Source organism: Mus caroli, chromosome 6, assembly GCF_900094665.2.
Source record: "Mus caroli chromosome 6, CAROLI_EIJ_v1.1, whole genome shotgun sequence".
NCBI classification, from domain to species: Eukaryota; Metazoa; Chordata; class Mammalia; order Rodentia; family Muridae; genus Mus; species Mus caroli.
The window spans coordinates 13792042-13806619 of record NC_034575.1 but is presented as its reverse complement, the minus strand read 5'-3'; the positions used below and the strand labels follow the sequence as shown (position 1 = coordinate 13806619).

The 14578-nt window shown below is 37.0% G+C and overlaps 1 protein-coding gene across 1 annotated transcript in view; it reads right to left on the bottom strand.

The window, feature by feature from the left end:
- Positions 1-14578, bottom strand: part of Cftr (CF transmembrane conductance regulator) — a 145559-nt gene that overhangs the window by 99139 nt on the left and 31842 nt on the right. Inside the window, exons 5-6 of the mRNA XM_021164958.1 lie at positions 6620-6835; positions 161-250 (exon numbers count right to left, since the gene is read on the bottom strand). Coding sequence (XP_021020617.1) covers positions 161-250; positions 6620-6835 — 306 coding nt within the window. The remainder of the gene's footprint in view (positions 1-160; positions 251-6619; positions 6836-14578) is intronic.

Genomic DNA, 14578 nt, shown 5'->3' with positions numbered 1-14578 from the left:
CTTTGCTACACAACTAGCTTTCCCAGTTTCCAGAAATAGCCAAACTAGCTATTGGTGGGACTTTGCTACTTATGACTGTTATCTGATGCAGGATAAATCTTTCTTTAGAATTGTTTGATTTCTAATAAAATGCATAAAACATTAAGTCAATGGTACATACTTCATCAAATTTGTTCAGGTTGTTGGAAAGAAGACTAACAAGTTGTCCAATACTTATTTTATCAAGAACGCGGCTTGACAACTTTAAAGTCTAAAAGAAAAAGTGGCACGTTAGGTGATGTCAACAAACAAATATAAAATGTATTCATAAATAACACATTAGTAAGATGTGACTGCATGTATCTTAACCTGAGAGGTCAACCTTGTTTCATATTTGTTAGTATTATACTTTTTCAGCTATAAAAATATACAACTGAAAAACAAATATATTGAAATGCTTACATTTAGATATATTCTGTCATATAGAATCTTTGTTGTCTTTGACAATAAGAATGATATTTTATTTCCACTTGCAAAATATAAGGTTGAATCTTTTGTGTTGTTGTTTTGAGTGTTTTTGTTTGAGTTTTGGGGATTTGTTTTTCTTTTATTTTTTTAACAGAAATAAATATTACACTGAGTCAGGTAAGCCAGGCCCAAAAGGACAAATCTACCAGATCTTCCTCATGTGAGGATCTCAGCTTTTCATTTTTAGAATATTAAGTGTAATAATATGTTTACAAAAGTAAGAAAAATAGAGAGAGACAGTAGAGAAAGAGAGGAGGAGGATAGCATTGCACATTAGGCATGGAAATGGAGGCCAGGGTTGAGGGTTACTTAAGGTAAACACTTATGCATGGAGCACGGTGGGAAGACCGGAGCCAGCAAGAAGAGTAGCAAGTAGTAGTTCACATATAGAAAACTAAAGATATATGAAAAAGGCATCTTGAAAACTACTATTTTATAAACTTACTTTTAAAAGGACTATCTTAGGACTTTATAAATGCTTTCATGTCAGACAGGTTCATAGGAAAGGTGAGGGGTGTCCAGTGGTCCAAGTGAAGTGGAGAGTTCAAAAAGGAGTAGGGTAGACAGTCATCTTCCCTCTACTTTGGGTGGCTGAGGCATTCTCTGTTGAGTGGCTTCAAAATGGCATTACCTAGTTTTAACTAAACTAGCTTTCTCAGAATGGTGTTCCACATGGGACTATGTGGTGGGGATAGGATTTGCAATAATACAATCTATTTTTTTTAAGATTTATTAATTATTATATCTTCACATGCACCAGAAGAGGGTGTCAGTTCTCATTACGGATGGTTGTAAGCCACCATGTGGTTGCTGGGATTTGAACTCAAGACCTTCGAAAGAGTAGTCAGTGTTCTTAACTGCTGAGCCATCTCTCCAGCACCACAATAATACAATCTAATCAGCATACAGAAATACACTGGCAGAAACTCATTTACTCATAATCTGTCTATGTCACCAATAATACAAGGAAACATATGCCATCCTATGTAGTAATGAAGTGTGTCCCAAATTGCAATTATCAAGATGATTTAATATAGAGATTTGTAAACATTATTATTAGTGTGTCTTGCCTATAACATATATCATGCCTTGAGAAATTAGTTAATAATAGTTGAACATGTTTAAAAACTATACATATTTGAGTTCAAGTTAACCATTTTAGTAAACTATTCTACAGTTCTAAGAAATATATGTAATCTTTATAAAGCTTAAATAGAGGTATTCTTTTAGATGCTATTCCTCTCAGATACCATGAATAATCAAACAAAAGTCCCAGTACTGGGTAGGGGATACCTCCCTATGAGTGACTGACAAGGGGGATCTCAGAGGTGCCCTAAACAACGCAGGCTTTTCCCACTGCTCTTGGCTACCTACCAGAACTTGATGGTAAGAACCTACTGTTAACAGTATTGAATGCTATGGTCACAGGTCATGGAGCTGAAGTGTAAGCTTCCTCCTTACTGGTTCATAGTGCCATATGTTCATAGTGGCAGCATATGCAAGTCACTGGGGGAAAGAGCATCATCAGTCTTACCCAGCTGTGACTATAAGCTATATTAATCACATACCTTTGTAAAATTTGTCCTCTAGTAGAGCAGTAGTATAATTCTTATGGTGGTGACTACCTACTCTCTAATTATATTTATGGCTTGCTCCACAAATGGGAACTTATATTTGGTTCTGTAACCCTGGTTAAGTCTTTGACTGGGGAGGTTTTGACCACCAAGGTATGCAAGTAACTGTTATTCTGCTAAATGGTCATGTTATCAAGCTACCTTCTCACTACTCATGTTTATAGCATAGATTAGAGCTTGCACCCAGCTGTTATTGTAAAAGTTTCTTACTACAATGGTTCCCAGTGACTGCAGAAACCTAACCAGTGGCAAATAAGTGGTAACAGAATATTTGACATAAATGGGAAAGTTCTATCACTCCACCATGATTCAGAGAACATGGCAGAAGTGGGGGCATGACAGTCATGAACCCATTAGAGCTGGGGTTATCTGTATGGTAAAACATTTTAGGATGGGTGAGGCAGGCTCATGGTTGTTAGAGAGGAGCTGTCCTATTGTGTTCTCATGTCTGCAATACATGCAAGCTTCCCTTGCTCCACTAAGTATCATTACACCCATGCTCTCATTACACGTAATGGGCCGCACGCAAAAAGGCATTAAAGCAGGAGAGTACTTGCTACAATGAGTTCCAGAGAGGGAAGACGGGGAATGAGAGAGAAACTGAAGATACACATAACTAAAATTAATTATGTAACCATTTAAAGATGTCAAACAATAAAAAAATGGAAAATTTAGAAATAAAAGATGGAACCTAAGGCAGTAAATCCTTGTCTTAATTTTTTCATAAAGTCCTTCACTAATTCTTTGGGATAAAAGTACTAAAATTCAACAAAAGTATGTTATTAATAACTGAATCAGTATTTTTATGTTAACAAAACAAAGTCTTCAAATATTACAAAGGAAAAACATGGAAGATCACTGATTAAAAACATTTATTTATTTATCTACAAATTAATGTTTTAACTTATTAGATAAATTATGATCAGGATATACAGTAATCCTTTGCCTGGTGAAATTTAGTAACTTATTTTCTGTTAGATGGCTTTGGCAGCAAAGCACCCATTTTATATGTTTCAACTCATCACATATTTGTTGAGTATTTAATAGATGTAAACCATTGTTCTGTATGTATCAGGAATTAGCATTTATTACGATACAATTCTTGCGTGGGAGTAACCTAGAAAAAAATTTGTATATATATATATATATATATATATATATATATGTGTGTGTGTGTGTGTGTGTGTGTTTATCATATAGATAATATGATAAATTAGTTAAGGAAGGCAGAATGTAGAGTGGGCTCAAAATTTGGATTAAAAATATAAAATATTTTATAGAGATAAAAGTATGAAATAGATATATTTAGAGAAGCAAAGATGAAGAAGGAATGAGTATAGGTAATTACAAAATATTATTAGAGCAATAAGAAGAGAGGGAGAACCCACTGCGGTAGATTACATGTGTTTAGAAGGAATTTCAGTGTCAGATAAAGCAATGCAGAGGCTAAAGCATGGAGCTTCATCCATAGCACATAGTAAACATTCAGTTATTTTGGTAATCTTCAAATTGATGGGCAAAGTTCAGCTTGTGTTTGTATTCATTATTTTGAGTATAACATGTTTGGTTTCAGAATTGTAATGGGAGTGGACTTCTCTACTATAAATTGCAGATATTGTTGGAAGGATCCTATGTGTCCTTGCCTTGAACCTGAAATAGTATGGATAGGGGAAAGGATATAAGCTATGGGACAAGCAAAGACAAAGTGCAAGTAGGGACCAACTAGAGAACCATGAAGATGTACTCACACTCTCTGGTGATGAGCCAATATCGGGAAGTTAAATGTGGTCTATAAGATAAACTAATTGATCAGCAATCACAAGTAGGTGATGTTGAGAGGGAAATATCTATGTAGCAGCTTCAAATTCTTCACCAATGTCTCTAAGGACTTGATTACAAATTAACCATCCCCTTTATTTTACTTCATATGTCCTTTGCCTCAATATTATGTTTCCATACTTCTGTTTTACCTAATTACTTGGAAAACACTTCTAAGGCTGTTACTTATCTATTTTGAAGTTTTGAAATATCTTTTTTTTCAATGTTCTTTCTTTATAGGATTTGGGTTCCTTAAAAGAAGGATAATAGCAACTATAGTAGAAACGTGTGGGTAGATAAACTTAGATCACATTTAAATAATTCATTGGTGCAATATACATATGCTTAGTTATTATCTTTGTTAAAAGTACTTATAAAGTAAATTCAATTTTCTTTGATAGCAAGTTTATAAATTCTACATTCCAAATAATCTCTAAAATTTTTGTTTATTCATGTTTTCTGGGAACTTATGAATTGATGATTTTGTAGCATAAGAGATTGAATTAAACCCTGACTTCTTTTTGTTCTTCTCTGCCTTCATAAAAGTGATTTTTTTTTTTTGTTTTTTGTTTTTTGTTTTTCGAGACAGGGTTTCTCTGTATAGTCCTGGCTGTCCTGGAACTTACTTTGTAGACCAGGCTGGCCTCAAACTCAGGAATCTGCCTGCCTCTGCCTCCCAAATGCTAGGACTAAAGGCATGTGCCACCACGCCTGGCATAAAAGTGATTTTTAAGCAATAAAGTATGGCTATCAAGATTTTATAACACAACTGACCTTGAGTATGTACTGTAGTGGTATAATGGATTACTTGTTAGAGGTCAATTTCAGACCCATAGCCCTTATAAGCCAAATATATATAATGTGTTACTGAAGAAAGAAAATAGCAAAGATAAAGGTAATATCTAAATACCACCAATATATCTTTCTTCGATCACTTGGTAGAGCAATGAAGTCACATTGGCGCCACTGAAATGACTTGAGTTTTGTCAAAATTTAAGACAACATTTAGGTGTGAGTTAAAAAGTGGGATCCCCAGACACTATTGCAGATGACAACAAGAGCTTGCTGACAGGAAACTGATATAGCTGTCTCCTGAGAGGCTCTGCCAGTGCCTGACTAATACAGAAGTAGATGCTCAGGGTCCCCAATGAAGGAGCTAGAGAAAGGACCCTAGGAGCTAAAGGGGTTTGCAGCTCCCTAGGAGGAACAACAATATGAACTAACCAGAACCCCTAGAGCTCCCTGGGACTAAACCACCAATCAAAGAAAACACATGGAGAGACTCATGGCTCCAGCTGCATATGTAGCTGTGGATGGCCTAGTCAGTCATCAATGAGAGGAGAGGCCCTTGGTCCTGTGAAGGTTCTATGCTTCAGAATAGGGGAATGTCTGGGCCAGGAAGCCGGAATGGGTGGGATGGGGAGCAGGGTAGGGAGGAGAGGATAGGGGATTTTCAGAGGGGAAACTAGGAAAGGGGGACAACATTGAAATGTAAATAAAGAAAATATCTAATAAAAAAAGTGGGATCCCACATCCCACCAGGGCTGGCGCCACTAGGCCAGGCAGATGCAGGGAGTTTGACTGCACACACCCACATGGCACCACCGGGCAGGCATTCCACTGGGGGTTGTAGAAGAGCCAGTTCTGGGATCCCTGGGCCACATGGAGGCCAGGAACGTCAAGTTCTCAGTCTTGAACACCTCAGATGCCTGTCACTGAGAACAGAGTGGGAACCGGCGGGCAGACTCTACCCCGGGCAGAAGGGAAAAGGGCATGAGGACGGGGCTCCCGGCTAGGTCCCACTGAGAGGAGAGTCTTTGTCTTGATCAGAGGGCTGCTTGGTTTGGCAGGTGGCTGTGGCTGGAGTACAGGGAGTCTTAATGTTCATTTGAATCTATTTAGATCCTAGAAAGCCTAGGCTCTTATCTAGCTAATGAATGCAGAAAAGCAAAGTTAAGTTCATATGATCTCAATGTATAAGCTATTTCAAAAACGTTATAAAGTTTCAGAATTCACTGGATGACAAAAATCAAACTCAAAGTAAGACAGTGGAGATGGATGAGTGTCACCACTGTGACACTGTCACCATCTGTGGCAGCTGGCTAAGGTGGGAATGTATTTCTTAGGTTATCATTAACAGTGATATATCATTGCTAGTAAAAATAGAATTTTATCATAGGATGATATTTTGTCAATGAGTTTTGTACTATTTGTCATTTTAACTGAAAAAAAGTGGATTCAAAAACCTGACATTGATTTAGCTTACTGCTCGCTTGTCTATTTTGTATGACAATTTAAAAAACCCACTAAACTATTCAAATCCTTCCCCTAAAATATGATATCTGCAATACAGGTAATTTACAGAAGTTATTTAATAACTGTCTACTGAATCACTTTGCATTATCAAGGATAGATAACTCAGAACAATATTTGCACCTGCCATATATTTCATAGGCACCTAAAACAGGAATAAGTATTCACACCAATTCTTGTACAAGCTCACATTTAGGGCACTGAAGACATGTCAGGTAGAATACCTGAGACTGTGCAAGGCAGCAAACTCAGCGAAGAACTTGCCTGGCATACAAGAAATCCTGAATTTAGTCTCCAGCACTGAAATAGTAAAACAAGACCAAATAACATCTTCCAAAAAGTATTACCTTCTTATAGATCAAGCTAAACATAGCTGTTCTCATCTGCATTCCAATGCGATGAAGGCCAAAAATAGCTGGGTGAAGAAGCAGTGTCCTGACAATGAAGAGAAGGCATAAGCCTATGCCTAGGTAAATGGCAATGGAACGCTCCACCTTGTTTTCTGGATCATAGGATGCTATGATTCTTCCTAGCAAGACAGGCTGGACAGCCTTGGTGACTTCCTGCAGGAGAAAATAGTGATTAAATTTCATTTCTTGTTCACATTTTAATTATGAAAATTTTATCTTTACAATAATTTAAAATAATTTTACAGAGAAGGTCGGACAATTTATGAAACTGCTGATAGTGTCTTTGTGCATACTCTGAAATGAGACTTGGTTATTAGTTTACAGCAAAAGTCATTTAGAGACAAGTTTGTGTGAGGTGTTCACTAAAACCTGCATGAATAGTAACTATATTGTAAAGGGGTACTTCATGAAGTGGTACAATAATTAGTAACACGTACATGTCACAAACCATTCCCAAAATATGTCCCAGAGGATTTCACAACTCTCAGTCCATGTATGAACTGTTTTCACTATGCAGACAGGTGAAGAAATGGAGGCCAAGAAAAGCAAGATACTAAGAAATTTCAAAATGAACTTCTTTAAGTATTTTGAGCCATGGTATCATGTTCAGAAGGAACAGCTTCTCAAGACTACAACCATTGAGTGGAGCTGGAGTCAGGAGGGAAGAGCATGCCAGCACCACTGGTATTTATTTAAAGCCAACCACTTGGGTCCTGGTCCTTCCCTTTGCCAGTGTAGATCTGGGTATGCACATCAGTGAAGGTGTGCACTAGAGCTCTCTACCTTGGGCCAGTTTCCAATAAACCCATAAACTTCAATAGTCCAAAACTGATTACCAAACAAGCCGCTCAACCAATTCATCATCCCTTCTAAATGTACATGGATGGATTTGAACCATAAATGGCCTTTGAATTAGGAAAAGACATCATCTTCCAATTTTTATTTTATGATAACTTAGTAAAATAGAACTTAGGGCTAAATCGTGAAAGAAGATTAATACAGATGTGACATCAAATTTTTACTGTTAATTTGCTTTTCATTGTTCTCTATGATGGATTTTCCAAATCCCAAGTGCCAACACTACCTGCCCCACCAGTCCCAGAATATGACCATGTTTTGTATATCACCTTCTCCCCACAGGGAATTAACTACAACCTAACTGTCATTGATCATTGCCTTTCTTGTAGATGCTCATTCTCTACTTTATATACAGCACTTCATATTAGTCTAATTCAAAGCTCTGCATAGAAAAGAAGATTCAAGCCTTTGGAAAAGCTTTCAAGATAATCACAAAATGAGATATAATTCTTTCCTTTTACATGCAGGGTTGAAATGGATTTGAATTATGCCAAATGAAAAGGGAGGTATCAAAAAGAATTTCTAACCTCTTACCTAGATATAATATGCCAATTGTTTGAGACATCTAATAAATAAAACTTATTTTTAAAAGTATATAAAATATTTCTTATTGTACATCATCTTACATATGCATCATATTTTTATTACATAGCTAAACATCTTTAACATATTTAGATGTTGAATTATATTAGAGACTAAGCAGGCACATTCAGGGTGATATGGCCTAGCTATAATTTATTTTATTGGATATTTTATTTATTTACATTTCAAATGCTATCCCCTTTAACGAACTCCCTCTCTGGAGATTCCCTATCCTATCACCCATTCTCCTGCTTCTATGAGGGTGTGCCCCTATCCACCCACCCACCCACCCACCCACTCCCTCTTCCCCACCCTCACATTTCCCTACACTGGGGCATCAAGCCTTCACAAGACCAAGGACCTCTTCTCCCACTGATGTCAACATGGTCATCCTCTGCTACATATGCGGCTAGAGCCATGGGTCCCTCCATGTGTGTGCGTTTTCTAGTTCCATCCATTTGCCTAAGAATTTCATGAACTCATTGTTTTTAATAGCTGAGTAGTACTCCATTGTGTAAATGTACCACATTTCTGTATCCATTCCTCTGTTGAGGGGCGTCTGGGTTCTTTCCAGCTTCTGGCTGTTATAAATATGCAGATTTTTTTCAAGTTGTAAGTTATAAGCTTAAATGTTATAAGCGTAAATATTTACTAATGTTAGAACTCCATTACAGTTTTCAATAACCTACTTTATCATACTAGACTTATTTGCTTAATTATTTGATTGCAATTTAATACAGTAATTATAGCTTTCAATACTTTAAATGGCATGCCTATTTTACATATTGTTACTAATGAGTTAGATCTCATCTTGCCTCAACTAACAAGACATACTCATCTTTTCAACAATACCAGTCATCTCATAAGGACACTGACAGGATTACTGTGGAGGAGCATATATTCACATCTTGCCTCAACTAACAAGACATACTCATCTTTTCAACAACACAAGTCATCTCATAAGGACACTGACAGTATTACTGTGGAGGAGCATATATTCACACAGGAAGATACAGCTTGTTTCTTTACAGGAAAATTTCAATAACAAGATGGTTTGTAGAGCACAGCATAAACCTTACTACCAGATAGTTCTCAAGGACAAAACCAGCACTTCTAGACTCTCCTTCTATCATTTCCCCTAATCTCTTTTATGTATCATGTTCTCTAATATTTACAATGGAACCATTCATAGATCCACATGACATTTTTTAAGTGTGAAGAAAAACTGTAACTGATACCCAGCTTAATCTATAAAGCACAGCCCTTTAAAAAAAATCAGCACTGGTACATGCAAGTTGCATGTCCTCTGCTGCTCAGCTATTTTCTGAAATAAAAATTCCCTCATTTTCACCACATTGAAATACTACTCCAAATAGAATTGTATCCGATAGAAAAAATGTAAAACTATTTTAAATAAGATAATATTCAATGAAGTATTTTAACAATTTTATCAGGCATAAATCAAAACGCAAGTTTCTTAATTGTTTTCCTTAGAAAATAAGCTTAATACTAATGTTTATGACAATAAGAACACTAAACTCAGAATCATAAAACTCAAATATCCATTTTTTGATTTATTTTTGAGAATTTCATACATTAATACTTCACACACACAGAAACAATCACTTTACCACTTTCTCACTTCCAACTCCATCCATGTCCCATCTGACTCCCTCACGAGTTCATACCGCCTTCCTTACTATTGTTATTCCTGTATATTTATTCTGTGTCACCTCAGTCACTTGTATTGTTTGGACAGTTCTCCCTATTGGCAAACTCTGGTTACCTAGAAGGCTCTCTCCTATAACATCACCCTGGAAGCATGACCTGAGTCTTGGAGTACTATGCAGAGGCCTGCCACAGGAGCATAACCCTATCCAGGAAGGCTGCAAAAGGATTATTATGAATTCCAGGCCAGTCTATATATACTTCCTTCCCACTATAAGACCATGTGTCATCTGGGTAAGTGACCATGTAAAAACTAGCTAAAGGACTTGCACTCATGGTGGGAATAATTCAGTTCTCACTGCAGCCGACCAGGGGACACCTGAATGCACTTCCAGAACAGAGCTCTAAGTCACTCTAGATGCATACATACCCTTAAACCATTTCCATTGTACCTGACAAATAATCAGATGTTTCTAGAGACAGACAGGTAAGTCTGTGTTGAGTGCATATTCAGACCATAGAGAAAAGTTCAGACAAAAACAGAAGGGCAGACTCAGGCTTGCAGCTAAATTATATGGACTTTATCTTTATACTTAAAAATTACAATACAGCATTTTCCAGGCCTGGGGATTTAGCTCAGGAGTGCTTGCTTTGCTAGCATGTGAGATTTAAGAGTTTCTTGCTCTATCTTGTGCAGCTACTAAGTAATAGTATCACCTTCACTTGTTGCAAGCACATTTTATATATTGTTACATTTAGAATATTAATGCTAGTGATACCAAGAAATCAACTAACAGAATTCTAATATACCCCTGAACAAGCTGTGAATATCACAGTAACAATGAAATAACTAATTTGATAAACAATATCTGTATCTGGTTAAAATTTCTACAAAGCTGAATGGAAACATTGCCTGTAACCTAAGAAAGACTTTCTTCCAGAATCAGGAATAGTTGATAAACACAAGTGTGGAGGCAGGAAAGCAAAGGAACCCTGACTACTACGACCACCTAACATTATTCTGAGATGTCTAGCTAAGATAATGTAATGAGGAAAATGATAGCTATGAATTATATAAAAAGTAAAAAGCACCTGTATTAGTATGATATGTGATTGATTCCAGAAACTATTAAGTACATTTAAAAAAACTAACTGAACTAAAAATATCTACATATTACAAAGGGAATGTTTCACCTAATCCATTTTGTAAGATTAGTGTAATCACATAAAAAATTTAAGTATATTTTAAAAATGAATAAATTTGCACCAGGGTACTGGCTATCTGTTTATATTGTCACAAGTGTTATGGCATATATAATACATTCTTAATGAGCATGCTTAACCAATAAATATTTGTTAAAACAACAAATAAAATTATTCTGAATTTAATTTAGGAATAAATTCTAATTGAAACCATTTGAAGAATAAAAATAATATAAACATTTAAGCTACTGGATATTAAACCATACATGTATACATGTAACAGGTCAAAGAAAGTATACTGATTTATCTATAAATTCCAGTAAAAGACCCAAATATATATAACAATTTAACTTATAACGCATGGAACTTAATTCAGTGGAGAAGTAAATTCTAAGTGGCATAGATATGTAAGTGTAAAACATGACCTAATAACACATAAATAGGGGCTAGAGAAATGGCTTAGGGAGACTTCAGGTGTGAGTGAAGCTGAATCCAGAGAAGCAACCAGTTATGTGTGTTCTCAGGGATGGGACAGAGTGAGAAGTGAATCCTGGGTCTCTAGAAGCTTTGCTGAGAGCATTCGTACTGAGGAGATGTATGACGATAAAGTACCCTAGGCAGGGCCCACTCATGAACAGAATTACCCCAAATACTCTTGCTTCAGGAGCAGGAGGCTTGGATTCAAAAGCCTGTCTTTGTCTAAATATGAGAGACAGATCCCCTTTTACAACAGTCTGGGGAATATAAGAACTGCGGCATTGTGAGAACCAGGCTTTCTTCATGTCCTTTAGCTTTCTGGGACTTAAAAAAAGGTCTTGATTTAAGCTGATCTAATGGTACTTATATGTAGTGATGGAAACATGGAATCAAAAATACTTGCGAGTATACACCTGTGACTTCTACAGTAAAAAGATCTCTCTGGTGATCACAGTCTGTCAGGAATATGCTTACAGATTCCCTCTACTTAGCTTCCCTTAGATTATCCTTAATTTTCTCCTGTGCCCATGTGCTCAAGGCTCTTCCTCACTTTCTTTTCTATTACTTTCAGTTTATCTGCTTTTATGTGGTGATCCTTGGTCCATTTGGACTTGAACTTTGTACAAGGAGATAAGAATGGATCGATTTGCATTCTTCTACATGATAACTGCCAGTTGAAGCAGCACCATTTGTTGAAAATGTTGTCTTTTTTCCACTGGATGGTTTTAGCTCCTTTGTCAAAGATCAGGTGACCATAGATGTGTGGGTTCATATCTGTGTCTTCAGTTCTACTCCATTTATCTACCTGCCTGTCACTGTACCAATACCAGAGTCTCCAACACATAAGCACAGGAGAAATTTTTTCTGAACAAAACACAAATAGTTTATGCTCTAAGATCAAGAATTGACAAATGGGACCTCATACAATTTCAAAGCTTCTGTAAGGCAAAGGACACCGTCAATAGGACAAAATGGCAACCAACAGATTGGGAAAAGATCTTTACCAACCCTACATCCAATAGTGGGCTAATATCCAATATATACAAAAAACTCAAGAAGTTAGACTCTAGAGAATCAAATAATGCTATTTTTAAATGGGGTACAGAGCTAAACAAAGAATTCTCAACCAAGGAATATAGAGTGGCTGAGAAGCACCTAAAAAATATTCAATATCCATAGTCATCAGAGAAATGCAAATCAAAACAACCCTGAGAGTCTATCTCACACCAATCAGAATGGCTAAGATCAAAAACTCAGGTGACAGCAGATGCTGGCAAGGATATGGAAAAAGAGGAACACTCCTCCATTGTTGGTGGGATTGCAAGCTGGTACTCTGGAAATCAATTTGGCATAGTAGTACTTGAGGACCCAGCTATACCACTCCTCGGCATATACCCAGAAGATGCTCCAACACGTAATAAGGACACATACATCACTGTGTTCATAGCAGCCTTATTTATGATAGCCAGAAGCTGGAAAGAACCCAGATATCCTTCAACAGAGGAACAGATACAGAAAATGTGGCACATTTACACAATGGCGTACTACTTAACTATTAAAAATGATGAATTCATGCAGTTCTTAGGCAAATGGATAGAACTCATCCTGAGTGAGGTAACCCAATCACAAAAGAACACACATGGTATGCATTAATTGATAAGTGGATATTAGCCCAGAAGTTCATAATACCCAAGATACAATTCACAGACCACATGAAGCTCAAGAAGAAGGAAGACCACAGTGAGGATTCTTCAGTCCTTCTTAGGGGGAACAAAATACCCAATGTAGGAAATATAGAGACAAAGTTTGAGCCAGAAACTGAAGGAAAAGTCATCCAGTGACTGTCCCACCTGGGGATCCCATATACAGCTACCAAACCCAGGCACTATTGTGGATGCCAACAAGTGCTTGCTGATAGGAGTCTGATTTAGCTGTCTCCTGAGAGGCTCTGCCAGTGCCTGACAAATATAGAGGTGGATGCTCTCAGCGAACCATTAGACTAAGCACAGCATCCCTAAAAGAGGAGCCAGAGAAAAGATCCATGGAGCTGAAGGGGTTTGTAGCCCTATAGGAGGAACAACAATATGAACTATCCAGTACCCCCAGAGCTCCCAGGGACTAAACCACCAACCAAAGAAAACACATGGAGGGACCCATGGCTCCAGTTGCATACATAGCAGATGATGACCTTGTGGGACATCAATGGGAGGAGAGGCCTTTGGTCTTGTGAAGGTTTGATGCCCCAGTGTAGGGGAATGCCAGGACAGGGAAGTGGGAGTGGGTGGGTTAGTGAGCAAGGGGAGGGGGATGGGACAGGGGGGGAGTTGAGGGGAAATGAGGAAAGGGGACAAAATTTGCAATGTAAATAAAGAAAACATCTAGTTTAAAAATAAAATTAAAAAAAAAAAAGATTATCCTTATTTGACTCTCCTACTTAGGTTTTCAGCAGCTTGTTGCTCTTCTCTGCTGGAAGTCTGAAATAATAAAGACCATGCTATATCTGGCTGCTGAATCTGATAAAGAAAAAACAAGTCCACAGTTAATGGGGATGTACTATAGCTAATATGATTTTAAAATTGCATCACTGTTGTAGAAATAAGATCCTTTGTAATGGTATTTCCTTTTTCTTAACCTTTCATACTTGAAGGCATTTTTAATAGTGTTTTTTCTATCAATACTGAAAACAACTAAATAATTGTTATGCCACAATTATCATGGCCTACAGAGACCAAGCATATAAACACATTTTGAATGCATGTCCCTCTATCTTTATCTGTACAATTGTTATATCTGTTTCAGTAATCTTTGTTTATTTAACAGGAAGAAGAAAATGCTCAGAAAGAACACACAACAGTAAAGCAATGGCATCAGTTATTTGACACAGTAGAAGCTTATTAAAATGGCTCAACTTTCTCCCATTTTCACTGTGAGTTGGAAGAGGAGTTAAGATAACAAAGGCTAGTAAGGGTAGGAGGGACAAGGATGCTGGGAAAGCTCTGTTATCAGCAACAAATTCACATATGGAAGGAATATGTTCTGCTAGGGTGATTACAGTTAGCAACAATATCTCAAAACAACCAGGAGAGGATTTTACTCTTCTCACCGTAA